Raw genomic sequence first — 19,544 nt, 5'->3', positions numbered from 1 at the left:
GGGGGGTGGGTGACGACGGGAAAAGGGCTTACAAACCTTGAGTCATGAAAAATGCCCAAGTGAGGCCTGAGAACTTTAATAAGGCAAATTCCTACCAATAGCAGTGGTATCACAACCGTTTCAAAGTTGGCATGCAGGGAGAATGGCATGGAAGCTGTATGCTCTGTTGAGATGTAGGGTAGTCTGGGGAGCAGGTGGCCCAGGAACCTAACAGAATACCCTGCCCAGATCACCTGCTCGGCAAACTCTAGTAGCAACAGTAACAGACAATCAAATGCAAATGTGTCATGTAATGAAAGCATATCTGAAGAGGACAAAAGGAAACAAGCAGTAGAGTCTGGTATGAGTCAAAGGAGCAATCTAGAAATCCACTTGATGTATAGACTAACAATGGACAAAATCAAGAGGACAGATGGACATGGCAAAAATGTCAGATGTTTCTTTAACAGCGGTAGACTAAATGGAGGATGTTGTAGTTTACAGGACACATTTTAAATACAAATTTTTTTTTTTTTAAAGATTTTTATTTGACAGACAGATCACAAGTAGGCAGAGAGGCAGGCAAAGAGAGAGAGGAGGAGGAGGCAGTCTCCCTGCTGAGCAGAGAGCCCGATGTGAGGCTCGATCCCAGGACCCTGGGATCATGACCTGAGCCGAAGGCAGAGGCTTTAACCACTGAGCCACCCAGGCGCCCCTAAATACAAAATTTAAATACAAAATTCTGCTTATACCTCAGTAATTCTTCATTTCTAAAAACAAATTAATGTTGATTCTCAAAGCTATTTTCTAAGTCTATAAAAGAAGCCACGTGTGCTTTGTGCATTTCAATAGTACTCTTTCGCAAAATAAAATATTATAATTTTTTAAAAGATAATTTATTTATTTATTAGACAGAGAGAGAGATCACAAGTAGGCAGAGAGGCAGGCAGAGAGAGAGGGAGGGGGAAGCAGGCTCCCCGCCAAGCAGAGAGCCAGACTCGGGACTCGTTCCCAGGACCCCGAGACCATGACCCAAACCGAAGGCAGCGGCCCAACCCACTGAGCCACCCAGGTGCCCCCACAAAATAAAATATTAAAAAATAAACTCAATTCCACTCTATCATTTTTCTCAGATTTTTAAAAAATTCAGTTCCTCATTACCCTGTCAGCTGGATTTGCTAAAAGGACATAGATTTTATCACACTGCAAAACATGTTGACCTAGAACTACTTGATTAGGTTAAGAGAAATTTTAAAGCCAACTATCTTATATATATTCTGCTCTGTTTATTGAAATTACGATCTTATCAAAAAGCCTAACTATTGTCTAGTCAGAATGATGGATTTCTCAGCACGAAAACAGCTCTGATAACGATTCTGGTCAAACAGGCACTTCAAGAAATATACTGTAATCAGTTAATGGAAGAACATTCTTCCTATTTTTATTCCTAATCAGAGAACACCATTCAGGAGCCTGTGATTAGGTAGGGTTCTGGCCTAAAACAGTGTGATTGAGTACACTTATAACCTCATTTGGCGTTATCAAGTGGCTCTCTACTGACCTAGGACTTATGTTCTAAGGCTATGGAAAAATACCAAATGGGCTTACACTGTGATTTAAAGAGAAACACAAAGAGGTATTCCCATTCCTCATCCAGCCACCAGCTGTTGCCTCTGTCGCTACCAGCTCTGGATTCTTCTTTAAACTGAGAGCAGACTTAAAGTACTAATGCAGGGAAACTGTCCGTATCTATTTCCAGTTATGGCTCAGGAAATTAAGTGGTGACTTTAGAAGTCTTCCCAACAGTTTCTCCCATTCTACAGAAAGGAAGAATGAAAACTTTCCTAAGCCAAATGGGTAAAACTATTTTATTGACTCATCTATACTTAAATACAACTCCCATCTAACCCTTAAATAATTTTTTATTCAATCTCTTTCTCAACTGAATTCCACTTCACAGATTCATTTTCATTTTTTGAACAAAGTTTCAACCAAGTGCCTAGTATGTGTCAGGCAAAAAAGGACAAGGTGGGGGGTGGGGGGAGGCCTTGAATACCTCCTTGTACTTCAGTTCCACAGGCAAGTGGTTCTCAACATGAAGGCAAAGAACTTTCAAAGGGCTGCAGCGGAGTACCTACAAGTCTGTGGAGCCTTAGGCTCATCAATATGCAGACCAAGAATTATATTCGCAATGAATTATACTCACTACCAAAGTATTACAACTTTAAAGACTCATACAGGTACTGTCATGTATTTTTTTTTTTTAAATACACAGTATCCAGGAGTGATAGTAAAATGTTTCATAAATGGTCAAGCATGAGCTCCAACCACTAAAATGAACAGCTGGCCCTCAACAGCCCGAAGGACAGATCAGCTCCCACCCACTGATGATCAGAGCAGCCAACCCAGGCATGAGGGGATGATTTTTCCTCTTGTTCCTGCTTTCCTTTTTTCATGCTAAAGGGAGATTCTCATGGGGGGGGGGGGGGGGGTTATTATTCTAAGAAAAATAGTTGGCTTGGATGTAACACCATATTGTAGTGATTAAATCGCAAGAAATCCCAATACATTTAGAGGTTACGTTTTTGTTGGTGCTTTGTTTTTCATCATCTTTAACAGATTCTTTCCCCACTTTCCCACGAATCACTACAATTGGCTAACTCTTAGCAGATGTTCCAAAGGTTGTAAACCCTACTTCCTGAGAAAGTCTGTGTTTGTTAATACTCTATTTATAGTAAGAGAGGCAAGTCTCAGGTTTGTGCCCTCAACGCACTTAAACCAGTTAGCACTCTGCTAACATTACCCTAGAACGTGTCTGCAATTGGAAGCACTGTGTTAGAGCAGAAGAACGGACAAGACTTCTTCCCCAGTGAAAGAAGAAAACAGGCTGCACTGGCAGAGCTACCTTTTACTTTAGCCCAAGGAGTAACTCAAGTTCTCTGTCTCAGCTTAGTAAAGTGAGTTATTCACATTAATAAATCTAGCACATTCTAACTTTACAATGGTCCAACTTTATAATGGTCCAACTTACCATCTTGGGCTTTACGAGGGTGTGAAAGCTATACACATTCAGTAAGAATCAGAATTTGACTACTGTTATTTTCCTGGGTTAGCACTATGCAGTAGGACACTCTCTTGTGGCTCTGGGCCAATCAGGAGCGAATCAGTCAGCCCCATGATCCCAAGACCCAAGTGCAGGGCTTGAACTCAGGACCCTGAGATCAAGACTCAAGTGGAGATCAAGAGTTGGACACTTAACCGACTTGAGCCACCCAGATGCCCAGTGCTGTCACTTCTAGTTATCTTAAACTAAAAATCAAAATCCTGAGGGTCTGATTAGAAGAAGCTTCAGATACCAAATCACTGAAAATACAAATGCATTTCCAACAAAACTAACCTTAAAAAAGGCAAACCACTTGTAGTCGTTCAACACAATCTCAAAGCCTTGATTGTAAATGATGGTGAAATGGCCGGTATTGCCGAGATCATCACGTACTGTGTCCAACTTCTCAAGATGAACCACTACTTTTTTTTCTGGTTGTCCTAAAAAAAAAAAAAAAATTCACAACACAGGAAAATTATTTGGACTTCAACAAATGGGAGGGGAAATCTCCTCTATAATTTCCATTATTTTTAAGCAGCTTTCCTTTCATGCTACTGGATTTGGACCAGTCTAGCTTGTGAAGATACCAGTCTCCATCCTGTTGCTTCCCTCTGCACACTCCCACAGGGGTCTGAGGCAAGCCTGTGAAATGAGGGCTCAACAGAGCTGTCAAGTAGCCGACCAGGCAGAGACCCCAGAAAGTACAGTCCTTACCTTCCCAGAACATCCAAACACTGAAGAAATTTGTCTACTAAGGAAAAGGAGAAATAAGGGATGTTTAAAATGATAACACAGAAATGGATTGAATACAGGATGCCTATCAAAAAAAAAAAAAAAAGGAAATATAAAAGGATCTGCTATCAGATTATAAATACAAAGGAAATTATCTCTTCAGAGAAGAAAAGGGGTCTCTTTCAACTCAATGGCCTCTGGTTCAGAACCTCAGAATCTGAATCCTTCTACGGTATTCAGCAAACGCAAGGTTTCTATCTTATAAAGATATTTTGTGCTGACAGGAACTAAGCTTTCAACTTTCAGAAGATGGGGGTGTAGATCTGTGCGCGTCTTTACTAGATTAAAGTCAAAGGTCTGACTTACAGACACAGGCTGCCTGAAAGGGTTCTGCTCTGTCCATCTGGAGGTTTCACACTTTGGACGGTTTTTCCAAGTTTCAGATTAATGCTTTGAAATAGGAGATTGCATGTGACCAAATAGCGCCAATCCTGATCTCCCTCTCCTTTGGACCTCCACATTACACATTTAAAACAGAAGGTTTGGAATGCCCAGGATTAGGAAATGCCACACAATCATCTGGAGTTGGACCATTGAACAGGTCTGTTTTAGTAACAAATGACCTGGCAATCATCCTTCTGCTGACAAGGAAATCACAGAAGACAGATTCACTTACTCTGCACATACCACAGGGTGGTAAGGGTTTGCGTAGAACAAGAGTGCCTCTTCTGAACGGGAGATAGCTTTTTTCCTTCTCCCTTCACTAAATTCTTCATCCTCTGTGTAGCTACGTTATCTGAGGGCATGTGGAGTATCCCAGTGGTGTTCTAACACTAGGTATTTATTGACAGCTTTCCACCGGCCAGACATTGTGCTTGTCTCTGGGCATTCCCAAACATAATTACAGACTAAAGAGTTATTTCCAAAAAAAGAACGGAAACAAAGAAACAGGGAGTGTTGGGGGGCAACTTTTATATATCTCCCTGCAATACATGAAACAATGTAGCATCATACCAAAAGTTTTCTTGGACTAGCAGCATCAACACACGTGTAAATCAAAAACACTGGGCATAAGGGCTCTTTCCCACAAACTAAGAAAAGGGAAAAAAAAACACCAAAAAAACCCCCAAAAAACAACAACAAAACCTTTTCTTGCTATGCTTTCCAGTGTTTGAGCTCATTTTCCATGGGCAAAATTTTTAAAAATTCAGATTGGACAGGGAGATCATTAGACTACACTGTCTCAACTCTCTTCCAAACTAAAAAGACGGGAAAAAAAAAAAAAAAACCACCAAAAACAAACAAACAACAACAAAAAAAAAACCCCAAGGGGAATGGAAAGTTCCTGAAGAAAGTGTTTAGGTCCGGTAACAACCAAAGAAACGTGAAATGAGAAGTTCTTAGCTGCTGAACTTAGCCTTCTTGGTCCTGGAGCGGGAAAGGGCACCCCAAGGGGCTTTAGGTCACCTGGCTTCCCACTGGCACCGGCCCCGGGTGGGGGCGCTCCATGTGAGCGCTGCGGAAAGAAGAGCTCGGGGACGGAAAGGAAGGAGTCCCGGGCTAAAGCGGGTAGGGTGGGAGTCCGGGGGCGCCGGCGGCTTACCCATAAGCAAGCAGTTGACGTTGCGCTGGGAACCAACGGGGCCCACCTGGAAGACCCACGTGCCCAGCAGCTCAGGGTAGGTGCAGTTGGCAGGTGTATCGCCGTGTGCGGTACCGACGCCGCAGAGGACCAGGAGGAGGGCGGCCAGCAGTGAGCGGGGACAGGGACCCATGCTGGCGGGGCTCTGGAGGGGAAAAGACGAGACAGACAGCGGACCGCCGAGAGCGAGGCGATCCGGACAGCGTGTGCCTTAAAATAACCAGAGCTGCCGGAAACCCGCGGCCGGCGGGGGCGGGGTCTGGGGAGCCGGGGGCGGGGGGGAGGGGCGCTCGGGAGCAGTCCCGCCCGCAGGTGAGGCCTCCGGAGTATGCGCTCCTCGGTACCGGGCTGCCGCTGGACCTTGAGCCCGGGGAGAAGAGAGGCACACGTTCTATGACCATGGGACGTCTCAAAATAGGACCTAAGAGCCACAGTGACTTTGCTTCTTGAAAAGTAACTGGGCGGGGGGAGGGGTACGTGGAGAAAAAGAGAGAATGTGTGCGGGCGGGAGGCGACCAAAATCAGAAAGAGGTCCTCGGAGGGAGACTGAAGAAGGTAAGGATAGGGATGCAGGAGGGAATAAACGGAAGGTGGGAAACCTTCCCAGATAGGGAGAGATCTAATAAGTGGGGTTTTCTTTTACTTGCTTTTCTTCTCCACTTAGTCCTCAACCAACTCAGTTTTTTTCCCCTTCCTCGGAAAAATTTTATTCGCTACCCCCAGTCACCCTAGCTGTTTGAGAGCTGCTCTTCCTTCCGTTTTCCAACAAAACTTTCACAACCTTTTTTTTTGTTTGGTTTTGTCTAGTTTCCTGTTAATGTTATTTATTACCCACAAGAGAATTCATTTGTCGTGCAAAGTTGCAGTTTTTGAGTATTCGGTTTTTTCCCCGCCTGCAAACTTTATAGGATTTGGTTAACACATAAAAGCACACACATGCACAAAAGATGTCAGATCATGTGACTCAACCCCTTCTTCTCTAACGATGAGGCGCAGAGAGAGGAAGTAACTTGCCCAGAGTGAGGAAGGAAGCTGGTGGGAGAAAGCTGCTCTTACCAGCAGGTTCCAGTGTGCCAGTCTGACTGCCAATAATTATTAGGTAGCACTGTTTCCAAGTGCCTCTTTGCTTAGTTTAAATATCACCCTTTTCTGTAAGAGCTTCTCTGACTTTCCTGGCTGTTGGTGGAAGTTGGGGCTGCTTTTGCGCACAAAACCCATTGTGCGTGTCAGGCCTTGTGTCAGCATCAAGGGCAAGTGATGAACAAAACAAACTTTTCTGTGTCGCTGCCCTGTAGGGCACATGCATTTTGCCCTCATCACACTGGTTACAAGTAAATAGGCACATTTTCCACACCTTTGATTCACCTTTGTCTCCCTAGATCCTAACGCAAAAACACTCAAATTTTCTTGGAGTGTTAAAATAAATACATAAGGAAGGGGCTCAGAGCAAGTCTTCTCAAAATGTGCCCCTTGTGCATGTGGACTGTTTTGAGCTGAAGGTAATTCAGACTACAAGGTCAAGAGAAACACATTTGCCCCTCAACTACCTAGAAGAATCTAAATGGGGATCTTTCTCAGAATGAGAATTATTACCAGAGATAACATTTTTTTTTTTTGACTCATCTGTATTGTAGGGCAAACATCTAATTATCAAATACCTGCTCTTCTTATTGCTGTGTGAATCCTACACCTCTCCTTTGAGGTGCCAGGCCCCTATCCCATCCTTAGCTCAGGTTGGCATATATACCTCATTTCACCTCTCTGGCTTTGAAGTGCTCATGTATGTGGGGTTCCCGTACAGAAAAAATCACATTTTATTTCCTCCTGTTAATCTGATCCATGTCAATTTAATTCTTAGCCCCGCCAGAAGAACTTTTGAAGGTAGAGGAAAATTTTCTTCTCCCTGATATTTACCTTGGTTTCTAAGCCTGAAAGCCGATTTCAATTTGGCAAGAGGAGTCACACTTGGAAGCTCGGAAGTGGACATATTCTGTAATGCAGGCACAAACTGCGAAGGCAGGGGTGGAGCCTTTTAGATTTTATAGTCCTATACTTAAGATTCAAAGTTGACATCATGTAATTACGCTAACACACTTAAAGATGTAGCACTGCCTTTCCAAGTCCCTGGGAAAGCAAGCTATTTGTTGTTAAAACATTAAAACTTTTACTAGGTTGTCAATATCAGAGTTCAACAGTCCCGTTGTAATTTTCTTTGATAGCTGTAATCAAAGTAGCATACATAATTATGAAGAAAGTTTAAATAGTCTTTTTTTTTTTTTTTTTAATTTGAGAGAGAGAGCATACAAGCAGGGGGAAGGGCAGAGAGAGAAGGGGAAGCAGACTCCCCAGTGAGCAGGGAGCCAGACATGGCACTTAATCACAGGGCCCAGGGATCATGACCCGAGCTGAAGGCAGGCACTCAACCAACTAAGCCACGCAGGTGCCCCTAAATAGTCTTTTTCCAATGAATGATAACTGAAAAAGGATTTTGGAGACCTTTTAGTCTAATGGGTTCATTTTAATATTGGAAAACGGAGATCCAGGGATCATAACTTGTTCAATGTCACATTGCCAGTTACTGAGATTCAAAAATAAGCCTCAGATAACTTGATTTTAAATTTAGTTTATCTCCAGGGTGCCTGTGTGGCTCAGTGGGTTAAGCCTCTGCCTTCAGCTTAGGTCATGATCTCAGGGTCCTGGGATCAAGCCCTGCATCAGGCTTTCTGCTTCCCTCTCCCTCTCTGCCTACTTGTGATTTCTCTCTCTGTCAAATAAATAAATAAAATCTTTTTAAAAAATTAGTTTATCTCCAATTATCTACTAATTCCCAAACTGTTCCCCCTCAAAATAAAATATTGCCCTGTCTTCATTAGCAGGGAGGAAAATCGGTGATTCTCAAACTGATGCGGCCCTAAGTTTTAATTTTTAACAAATATTTTATAGAGATCTTTATTACTTTGAAATGAAATGTACATATAAGCCAGTTATATACTTAATAAAAAAGAAAAATATGCCAAATTTTTAAGTCAGTTTCTAATTCAAAGACATATTTCAGCATCTAAAATGCCCATGGATCAATATACTGGAAAACAGAATAAGATATTCAGATACTTTTTTTTGCCTCTATGTAAAATTATAGAATCAGGATAAAAATGACAGGTACATTTTCTCTGAAAACAGAAATCATTTCAGCGAGTTAGAACACAAATATCAGGGTGTCTGGGTGGCTCAGTCGGTTAAGTATCAGACTCTTGATTTTGGCTCAGGTCATGATCTCAGGGTTGTGAGATTGAGCCCCATATCAGGCTCTGCACTGGGTGTGGAGCCTGCTTAAGTAAGATTCTTTCTTTCTCTCCCTCTGCGCCCTGCCAAAAAACAAAAACAAAAACAAAACCAACAACAACAAAAACCCACAAATATCTCATCAGATGGTTATTCAACTACCATACGTAGGTGTTGATGCTAGATAACTCTTGTTCAAGTCTCAATGCTAGATAGCTCTTGGTCAGGTGTCAATGCTGGATAACTCTTGGTCAGGTGTCAGTGCTAGATAACTTGGTCAAGTCCCAGTAGAACAAAGTACAATCTCCTGTTATTTACCTGGAAGTTTCATTCCTGAAAATCTGGCATGTATTGAAATGATAGGATACAAAACTGATTTTTTAAAAGACTTTATTTGAAGGAGAGAAAGGGAGAGAGAGAGCACAAGTAGGGGAAGGGACAGAGGGAGAAGGAGAAGCGAAATTCCTTGCCGAGCAAGGAGCTGTCACAGGACTTAATCCCAAGACCCTGGGATCATGACCAAGCCAAAGGCAGATGCTTAACTGAGTTACCCGGGTGCCCCATAACCCAACTGATTTTCTATGCAAACTAGAATTTGGTTCTCAGATCATTATAACAAGTTTACAGAGAGGCAGCCTTGCTTAGAAGTATTTCCCAAAGTGTGGTCCCAGAACCAATAGGACCAGCAGCAGCCACATCTTCTTGGAATTTGTAAAAAAGCAAATTCCTACTCTACCTCATAACCTACTGAATCAGGAAAATTCTGGGTAGGTCCCAGCAATCTGTGCTTTAACAATCCCCTTTCCAGGGTTCCTGATACAGCTATTTTTGCGAATCACTGGTTTAAACATTGGCAAGGACTCAAGTCACACTGCTTGAGAGGGAAGCCTGGCCTCTGCCTCTCACCAGATGTTTGATCTTGGAAGTTATTTTTACTTCTTTTTGTGCCTTGGTTTTCTCATCTATAAAATGCACATAATTGTGTTCCCTATCTGCCTCATCTGGTTTTGAGAAGACAAAATGAATAAATACAGATCTCTATGAAGATCTGACTGCATTTATTAGTGTGTTTATTTCTATTAGAAAACTTATCCCTCTTAATTAAAAATAGGCTCCACATCTTGTTCTCTATTGTAATCCTAGCACCCTGAATAATTTCTGGCACACAATAAGTTCTCAAATATATGTTGAATGACTAATACTATGATGGACATGAATGTACCTATATCTCATGGTAAAGAGCAAAAAGCGTCATGATTTCCAAGTTCCCTGCCTTGAGTGTAAGTTTGAAAGCCACTGTTCTGGAATGCATATTAAGATAATGAAAGATCTTAGAAGTAGAGAAGAAAAAACTTGACATATCGTTGTAGCATGTTATTTGGTTGCATGTACACCTCTGTCACTGGGAGTCATAATAATCATCTTAGTCATTTTATTTATGTAGGACTTTACATTGTACCAAGATAATTCGCATATATTAGGTCATTTAATTATCACACAATTGTATGAGGAGGATGTTATCTGAGACTCAGAGAATTTATTAGAGACCAACGCCCATAAAAGTGGAAGTAGAGAGGGAAGAGGAATAGGAGGGCAAAGCCTTGGATTTCACTCCCGTGAAAGGAAGGAAGGAAAGAGGGTTGTGGAGAGACTCAGGAATACAATTCTGAGATCCCCAGCTAGCACAGCAGAGATGAGCCAGACGTGGGCAGACATGGCCAGGCCCTAGTACCTGGGCTGCATTTAGTTGTCTGTCTTGACTGGAAAGCTGAGGTGGTTCCTGAAGTCATTAGAGGAGGAGGCTGTCAGCCAGCTGCCCTCTATGCAGGCTCTCTCTTAAAGAGACATGGAGCAGTGCTGAGCCATGGCACCTACAGTGGGGACCTTTGTTTGGAAGTAGGGTTGATCCATAAGCTTAAAGGTCTTGTCATGTCCTGTCATGTTCTGAGTATAGTTTCTGTCCTTTTGCTCTCCTAGGCAGATGGCAGAATGCCCTCTTGTGTCACCCCATGTTCCTGTGTTTATGATTCATTTCAATTATCTGTCTGCTTTTTCCACTAGAATCCACGTTCCTTGATAGCAGGACTCCATTATTTTTGTATGTCAAAGTTTTTGACAGAGCCTGGCCCATATTCACTCATTTATCCTCTCCATAAAATTTATGAAAGAAAGGGTGGATCCTATGCAGGAAGGAAGACATAAGAAGTAAGTAATTAGCTTTCTGTACATGAAAACAAGCTAATTAGAACTAACCCTTGCTGAAATAAGAGGGTTGCTAGGAATGCTGCACAGGTTGGCTGATTGCACTATAATATTTCTCCCACTTTTTGTTCTTAGGACCCCTTTGCATTCTTAAAGATTATGAAGACTCCAAAGAACTTTTGTGTGTATGGGTTATATCGGCAATATTTACCCTAGCAGAAACTGGAAGTAAAAAGTACTGACTTATTGGATAATAACAATAAAATAAAAGTAACACAATTCTAAAAATATATAGCTATATTATCAAAAACATGAAAAAAACAGGAGAGTAACATTGTTTTACCATTTCGCAAACTCGAACGCCTAGGTTAATGGAAAAGTGCTGGATTATCTGCTTCCACGTTGAGTATGTTGGGATAAGTCGTTCTGGTTGGAGAATATGAAGAACGCCCAGCATCATACAGGTGTGTAGTTGAAAAAAAGAACCTTACAGACTCCTAAAGAAGTCCCATGGGTTCCCACGAGTTCTTGGAGCATGTGCTGAGAACTTCTTCACTAGAATAATTGCATACTCTGAGATTCTCTCAAACGTGCATGTCCTTGGTCGTGAGGTGAATAGAGATGGGCAGGACGTGTGGTTTTCCAACCACAAATAACTGCAAGAATGGAGAAACTGCTTAAGCCATGTTTCCTACTGATTGGGGGTTACTAGTGTCATTTTTTTTTTATAAGAGGGGTGGTAATATTCTAAGTTTACTCAGTTAAGATGTAAAAATTGGAGGAGGACATCCTTGCATTTGATGGAATATGAGCTGATGAAGTTAGAAAGAGAATTATTGTGCTCTCTTTGTTATTTGAATAAAACACTCTATTTGTTTATATTTGAATAGCTTATCATAACTTGCATAGTACAGTCACATGTTACATAAATCTGATAGCAATCTTACAGATCTCATTAATCCCACTCTACAGATAAGGAAAATGGGGTTTAAGAAACAGAAGTCACTTTTCCGTAGTCACGCTGCTCGTGGGTATAGATAGGTCTTATAACCAACCGAAGACTTTCCTGCTTTCTGTTAGATTGCTGAAGTGCAATTTCAGAAGAGAAGTATGGTCTACTTATTGATGCCATCAGATATAAAATTAAGAGAAAGAAAGGTTCTACAAGTGAACTGGACAGAAGATGTATATGTTGAGGCAGCTATAGAACTGTAAGTTATGGAGAAAGTCTCTACCATTTGACCCTATTCTCACTTCACTATTCCTTCTGTGAAATAACGCAAGTTTTGGAAATGAAATTTTTAAGAAGAATTATTTTTACTGATAGACCAGACTAATCCTGTAGGTCACACAGAGTAAGAGCCAATTATGAATGTGTCCACTTTGTTCCCTTTCCACCAACATCACTCTGGTCCCATATGTCATCCTTTCTTGCTGAACAACCATGGTTAGCTTCTAATTTCATCCACTTTTTTCTTGAATGTAGTGTACAAGCCAAGAACCCAAGTGACATCTTTGACGCTTCCTTTTCGCACACCTTCCTTCTGATCAGCCAGTGTATCACACGGAGCCTACCCTCAGCACTGTGGTTTTTTAATAAATGTAAATCATATCAAGTTACTCCAAATATTGGAAAGCTGAATACTTCCTATAGGTTACCTTTCTATCATCTTTGATTAAAATTCTATAGGAAAGATCTGCATGAACTGTCCCCTATCTTTTTGTTCTTCCAGTTGTTCACTGTACTGGGAACTGTCACCCTCTGATCCTCAGACGCTCTAGCTTTCTTCTCTCTTCTTTACCTATGTACTCTGCTATCCTCTCTGCCTGAAATAACTTATCTACTCACTTGGCTGCTCATTCTCACATTGTCATTATGTGATGACATTGTCACTGATAAGTATTTTGCCTTCTCAGGAAGGCCTCCTCTACCCATGCTACCTGAAGCTGCCTTCTCCAGCTCTTCAGTTTTATTACTACATTTATTTCTAGGTAACACCTAAAATTGCTAAAAACTGCCTGTAATTATTGAATATTCTTGTTTATTATGTTTCTCCCCTACTCAAACGTAAGCTCCATGAGGCGTGGGACTTCTCCATCTTGTTCGCCATGGTATTTCCAACACGTGGTAGGTGCTTTGAACTTAAAAAAAAAAAAAAAAAAAAACTGCCAGTGTTTTACCAGCAAAGACAGGCTTATTCGGGAATAGCAGAGAACTCCAATCCAGGAAAGCAAGCTATGGCAGAAGCATAGGCAGGTCAGCAGTGCATAGGAGATAAATGCTCTTTTATAGAGGAAAGGGGGGAAGTTAGAGAGGTTGTTGGAAACACAAAGTCCACTGCAGTAAACTGGGAGTTGGAAGTATAGTGCCTTCTATTTAAGTTAATATACTTGTGTGGGTTAGTTTGGAAGTTGACCCTGCACGGCTCCACAACTGTTTGGTTTGCTCTCCTGAAGTGAAGTTACAAACACATGCTGGGCAATAGGAATGCTAACCCATGTCTTAGCATTTTATTTCAAAGTTTCATATTTTGATATGAGTTCCCTTTTTTGTATATTTTATCATTGACAAGGAAACATGAAATCAACCAAGGTGAATCCTAAAATAGCAAAACTGTATAGCTTTTGCATGGAGAGCATTATTCAGGTTTCAAGGTCAAGACTGTCCAGGTTGATGGGTTTCAAGGTGAAGACTGTCCATTACTCCAAATAGAGAAAGAAATCCCTTTTCTAAGAATCAGATAACTTACCCAAATGATGATATGAGAACATTTAAAGTATTTCATTTTAGTAAGTTGAAAATAAATTGACATTATTTATCATGACTTTTTATTAAAGTTCACATAATCAAGCTGATTTATGCATTCCTCTTTTTAAACATTTAGTACCCTTAGAATTTAAATATATATATATTATATATATATATATATATATATATATATAATGTATATATATAAATTTATATATAAATAACTTTAGTGTGGGTACAATTTAGGTAACAACTCTGAGGAAAAATGACCTCAAATTTATCATCATTTTATTTGTTCTGTAGGGGCAGAAAACTTCTCTGTTCTTCCTTTCTTTGGATAGTTTAATAATTAAATTGATATAACACAGATTGACAGGAGAAAGAGAAACAGAAGTTTCCTAACATGTATGCCTACTGTATACATAGGAGAGACCCCATGAGACTGGACACCTCATTCCTGGGCCTGCTATGAATGCATAAGCAGAATTATAGTTCTGTTAGTTGCATTATTAACTTAGCTCCACATTTGTTTGGTTCCCTACTTAATTATACTTTACACACCTCTTATCATTAAATTTGCCTTATCCACTCCTACCCCATGTTTACCCACTGATTGTAGAAACTTAATAGGAACCTGACAGTAACATTTCTTTTGAAATTAATGGACATACCTGATGTACCAGTTCCCAAAAGGCACCTCACTGTCTGAAAGAATGCATACCTCCAGATTGTTTCAAGCCCCCCATTCTCCTAAAGTTTTCAAGAAGCCCTTCACCCTCTTCTCCTGTATTCATTTCCTTTGCAAATTTATAAGCTGTCCCTAGGCTCAACAGGACAAGACAGCTTTGGGAATGAGCCCTTGCCTTCTCGTTGGGCTGTCCTTCTGATAATAAAGCTTTCTTTGCTTCGAAACAGTTGTTTCAGACATTAGCTTACTGCCCATTGGATGCATAGACAAGTTTGAGTCTTATAACACCAGGAAAACTGAGTACCTCTCCAAAATGGCCAAAGCCATCACCTTAAATACCATTTTCAGCTGAAGACAAAAGATATTCACGATGGGGAGTCAGTGATAGAAGGTTACTAGGAAAAGCACAGTAAACAAGAGTAAGATTGTAATGGAGATTTAAGTCCCTGCCATCTCCATTGATAACAGTTTCTAGAGATGTAGAGTCATCCCCATCTTCCTGGTACCAATGGAGATTTCCCTTGTTAACTTCTCCTCTAACTTCCACTGGGTTTTCAGAACTTTACCTTTATCTGCTGTTTCTTAAAAATGGCCAGCTTAAAATAATCGATAGGCCAAAGAGGCATATTTTGGGGGAGGTATAATTTGTTCTCCTTCAGTTGCTACTGCTGATTTTTGTTCCTTATATTTAACCATATTTATCATATTATGTAATGAAATAGAAAATTCAATAAATTTTGTTTAAAATTACACCAAGTACATTTTGTTATTGTGCTACAAAGTTTCTTCCCCACTTCCACCCCTTTTCCTTTTCCTTCTCATCCTCACCCTGCCATGCAAGGTAGTCTGTGTTTACTTCCTGGTGAGTCTGCTCCCAGATCTTTTACTAAACTTACCAGCCATTTACAAACATGCATAAGAAGCAGGGCCCATGATTATAAAGCCACAGATTCTAGATCCTGAATGCCATGGTTTGAATCCTGGCACCACCTCTTACTCTCTTGTGTGCCTTTCGGGAAGCTACCTTCTCTGACTCGGTTTTTACCTTAAAACTGGATCATAGTAGTATCTACGTCACAGGGTTGTAGTGAAGTTTTGAATGAGTGAAAATGTGAAATGCGTTTAATAATGCTGTCACAGAATAAGCATTATAGACGTGCTAGGTGAGTATGGATTTTGAGGTTTATTTTTATGGCATAGAAGCAGACTGGATATATTTCTCCTCAATCCGATTTCATTTTTTAATAAATTTTTTTTATTCTTGAGGCCTGAGTTGGTCTCTGGCCTGGGTATGGAGCCTGCTTAAGAGTCTCTCTCCTCCCCGTCCCCTACCTGCTTGCACACGTGCATGCCTGCTCTCAAAAAATTTTGTTTTTCATTCTTAAAAATGAACTACAGAATCTCTCCACATCAAGAAATTGAGTTTGTTTAAGGAAAATGGAGGCATGGTACTTAAGGCATATAACAAACCAATGTAACTGTTATTTAATGGGCAGTTGGGTTGTTTTTAGGTATTTTAGCATTATTACTTTTTTACCATTGCAAAACATGCTGCAGTAGGAATTTTTGAACATAAATCCTTCCTACAGCTGCCTTTCTTTCTTCTTTCCTTCTTTCTTTTTCTTTCTTTAGCTGCTTTTATTTCTGTACGAAAGTGACAGCAACTCATTGCTGGGTCAAATAGATACTGCAGCACTGAATGTCCAGGAGAGCCCCAGCATATAGGACTTCTCCCAGTGTTGCCAGTTAGACCCCAAGATCTGACCTTTACTGCCCGTCTGTTTGTACCCACTGATCCTGTCACATTTTCCCTTAATCTCTTCTTTGTAGCTTATTTCTTAACTCAAGCAAAAGACCTGTTAGCCATCCCCTGATGGAAACCAGCAAGACCACCCCTCAAGCAATCATGACTACTCTTGAGGAAGAGCTCTGGAGGCCCCGATCACCCCGGGCAGTTTGTGCTCAACCCCCAACTCACACCTGCTCCGTAGGTCCCTGGAGTGACTCATGGAGTGCCCAGCACTTACTTTTACCTCATTATAATCCTAAAATCTCTACCCAGGAGGAACACAAACCTCATTTACATAATATACAATGCAGGTACAGGCATGTTTCCTTAAGATGCTTGCATCACTGATGTCTGACTCTGTATATGATGACCAGGCTTCCTGTTCTAAATATCCATCCTACTCCTAAATAAAAGGAACCCATTCACAGGGAATCTTGGCTTTTGAAGTTATTCCTTGTGATCTCCTTATCTGCTGCAGATAACCTTTGCTTTGTGTGACAGTCCCACCTACCATAGTTTCTGTGATTCACCAAGGAGCAAACTCAAGTTCATTCAGTGACACCAGCAACATCAGAGAATCATCCCCCCTCCCGTGCCTGGCCTGCTCCTTGCAAACTTCCTCTCCTCCCTGAGTTATAAATCTTTTAAATTGTTTTAAATGTAAATATTTTAAGCTGTTTTAAATTGGTTGAAGTACTTAACATAATTATTATTTAATTTTAACTGTGTATCTCTGAAACACACCTAAGGTGTGTTTTTGTATATTGTGTGATATAGGAGTTCAGTTGTCTTTTCATTCAGGCAACGGTACCAATGCTTTATTAAATCTTATTACCTCTAAATTTAAACACCGAATTTTAATATAGTCAATTCCCATAAACAATAGAATGTTTTGTTTTATTTTGTCTTACCGATTGACTTTAAAACAAGTTTGTTCCTTATTCTTCATTTTCATATTTTCAGCTTTCTCAGGCATTTTCCCTCCTCCGTAATGAATTTTAAGAGCACTTTATTTGTTTTAACATTTTTTTGCCACCTTCAAAATTCTATGTTTTGCAACCCATCACCCTTGGTTTACTTGTTTGTTTGTTTTCTTAATGGAGCATTCAATGGATATTATTTTATTTTTTAAGTTTTTATTTTAATTCCAGTTAGTTAACATATAGTGTTATATTAGTTTCAGGTTCTCAATATCATGATTCAACAATTCCATACATCACCCTGTGCTCATGAGGACAAGTGCGCTTGTTAATCACTAACACCTATTTCCACTATCCAACCCCCCTTCTGGTAACCATCAGTATGTTCTCTTTAGTAGAGTCTGTTTCCTGATTTCTCTCTTTCTCTTTGAGTATTATTTTGTCTCATTTTAAAATTTTTTATTTAGAGAAAGAGAGAGTGGGGCGGGGTGCAGAGGGAGAGGGAGAGAGAGAATCTTAAGCAGGCTCCATGCCCATCACAGAGCCCAACTTGGGGCTTGATTTCATGACCCCAAGATCATGACCTGAGCCTAAATCAAGAGTCAGATGCTTAACCAAACTACCCAGGCAACCTTGAGTATTATTTTAAAAGAATTAACTTCGTATTTATTCATCTACCATAATATTCTTTGGGTTTCCTTTTTCTTTCTTTTTCAATTTGAGGATCTACTTGGCTTTATTAAATGGTATACAAATTGGGTAGCATCACATCTAGCCAGTAGAAGGAAGCTCTGAGAAGTTGTACAAAATAGGAGGTTTTTATAAAGGAGGATGGGGCAAGAAAATTATTAGCAAAAGGAAAAGATTGTTCCAGGCAAGATTTTTGTTTGCTTTGGTTAAATGTCAAAATAAACTCTTATTTTACCAGCAAAATATGGGTTTATTTGGGAATAACAAAGAACTAAGATCTAAGACCAGCAAGCTATAGCAAAAAACATAGGCAAGTCTGCAGAACAGAGAAAAGATATGCTCTTTTATAGGGAAAAGCAGGAAGTTGGGAAAGTTGTTATAAATAAAAGGTCCACTGGGATAAACGGGGAGTTGGAAGTATAGTGGCTTCTCTTTGGCTAAACTGTGGCCTTCTTTTATTGGCTGAGCTGTTGCCTGGAGAAGAAGTAAGACTTTCTTCTTCCTTCTGGGATAGTAAAGTAGTACCCATGAGTAAGGTCCCTGTCTTCCTGTTGGATTTGCCATTGATGAAGAGTGGTAGGCATAAGAGGTCCCCTGCCAAACCTCCCTACTCCATTTTGATGAGGTTTCCCTTAATTAATTTTCACATTTCCCCATTTTGATCAAGATCTTTCTTTTAAAAGTATTGCTGATTAATAGTTGGATTGTTTATATTTAGTGATTTTGCCCCTCAGTTCAAGGAAGGACCTTTTCTTGGTTGTCATATCCTCTGTTAGAAGGAAGTATTTAGTAATTAGAAGCCAGTTAAGGTCATATTTGAATAACCAGAAAGGTTAGGAGGGAGAAACTCTGAGATATTCTAGTCTAAAGTCTACATCTTCTCAAGGTTTTAAGTGTTGGAGATCATTTTGAAGCCTTGAGCCAACCTCACCTCATTGAGTACTTTTTTTTTTAAGTTCAACAGTCAACAAAATACAAAATTTAAAATCATTATACAAAATAGACAAAGTAACATAACAATTCCAAATTGTATGATAGTTCTTAACCAGGACTCTAGGTCTGAAAGTAGCCAGCTCATATATTTATTGGCACTTATACCAACTTAGGGGAGAAAGGATCTCCTTATGAAGGCAAACCTGGGGTCTCTCTGTCTAGAAGTCTCTGCTTAAAGCAACCATGAAAGCAGATGAGTGGATACAGCAAGAGCACACAGAAAGAATTAACGGACTGCATTTGGGAAGGTACAGCACAGGTATAAACATGAAGCAGTAGCTGATAAACCTTGCTGCAAAACAGCAAAACTTCAAAGAATCTTTTAAAACAACTTTGCCATCTCAGAGGTGTCTGGGTGGCTCAGTCAGTTAAGCATCAGACTCTTGATTTTGGTTCAGGTCATGATCTTAGGACTGTAAGATCAAGCCCTGTGTCAGGCTCTGTGAGAGTTTGCTTGAGATTCTCTTTCTCACCCTCTGCCCTTCCTGATGCTCATTATCCAAATAAATAAATAAAATCTAAAAAACAAAGCAAAACAAAACAGTATTGTTATCTGAGAAGAACTGTTTGGAACCAATTGTGTTATTGATAATACAGCTTGTAAGATTGCGAATTCAGAGACCATGAATTTGGATATGCTTCCAAAGTCAGTTAATAGTTCAGATGAAAGATGACTTGGGTGAATTCTGAACCTTCTAACCCTTCAGAAAAAGCAAGTAAAAAATTAACTTGTCCTGAGTTCATGATTGAGGCTATTTGAAAACAAGAGCCGCCC

At 40.2% G+C, this 19,544-nt stretch overlaps 1 protein-coding gene and 1 long non-coding RNA gene across 3 annotated transcripts in view; one reads left to right on the top strand and one right to left on the bottom strand.

The window, feature by feature from the left end:
- Nucleotides 1-5,679, bottom strand: part of CTSC (cathepsin C) — a 34,980-nt gene extending 29,301 nt beyond the window's left edge. The window contains exons 1-2 of one of the 2 annotated variants that reach the window (XM_032852847.1): nt 5,418-5,679; nt 3,377-3,522 (exon numbers count right to left, since the gene is read on the bottom strand). In XM_032852847.1, coding sequence (XP_032708738.1) covers nt 3,377-3,522; nt 5,418-5,589 — 318 coding nt within the window. In that variant the 5' untranslated portion in view covers nt 5,590-5,679. The remainder of the gene's footprint in view (nt 1-3,376; nt 3,523-5,417) is intronic. The other variant, XM_032852846.1, reaches the window with a different exon arrangement.
- Nucleotides 5,680-5,808: 129 nt separating this feature from the next.
- LOC116864971 lies at nt 5,809-16,747 on the top strand. Its single transcript, XR_004382110.1, has 5 exons — nt 5,809-6,011; nt 10,800-10,943; nt 11,076-11,404; nt 12,021-12,151; nt 16,208-16,747. It is a non-coding gene; the product is annotated as an uncharacterized LOC116864971 (long non-coding RNA).
- Nucleotides 16,748-19,544: the final 2,797 nt, after the last annotated feature.

The sequence above is a fragment of the Lontra canadensis genome, unplaced genomic scaffold (assembly GCF_010015895.1).
Source record: "Lontra canadensis isolate GAN:19392208 unplaced genomic scaffold, GSC_riverotter_1.0 scaffold7, whole genome shotgun sequence".
Classification (NCBI taxonomy): Eukaryota; Metazoa; Chordata; class Mammalia; order Carnivora; family Mustelidae; genus Lontra; species Lontra canadensis.
Note: the sequence above shows the minus strand (reverse complement) of the source record. Positions and strands in the feature narration are given on the sequence as shown.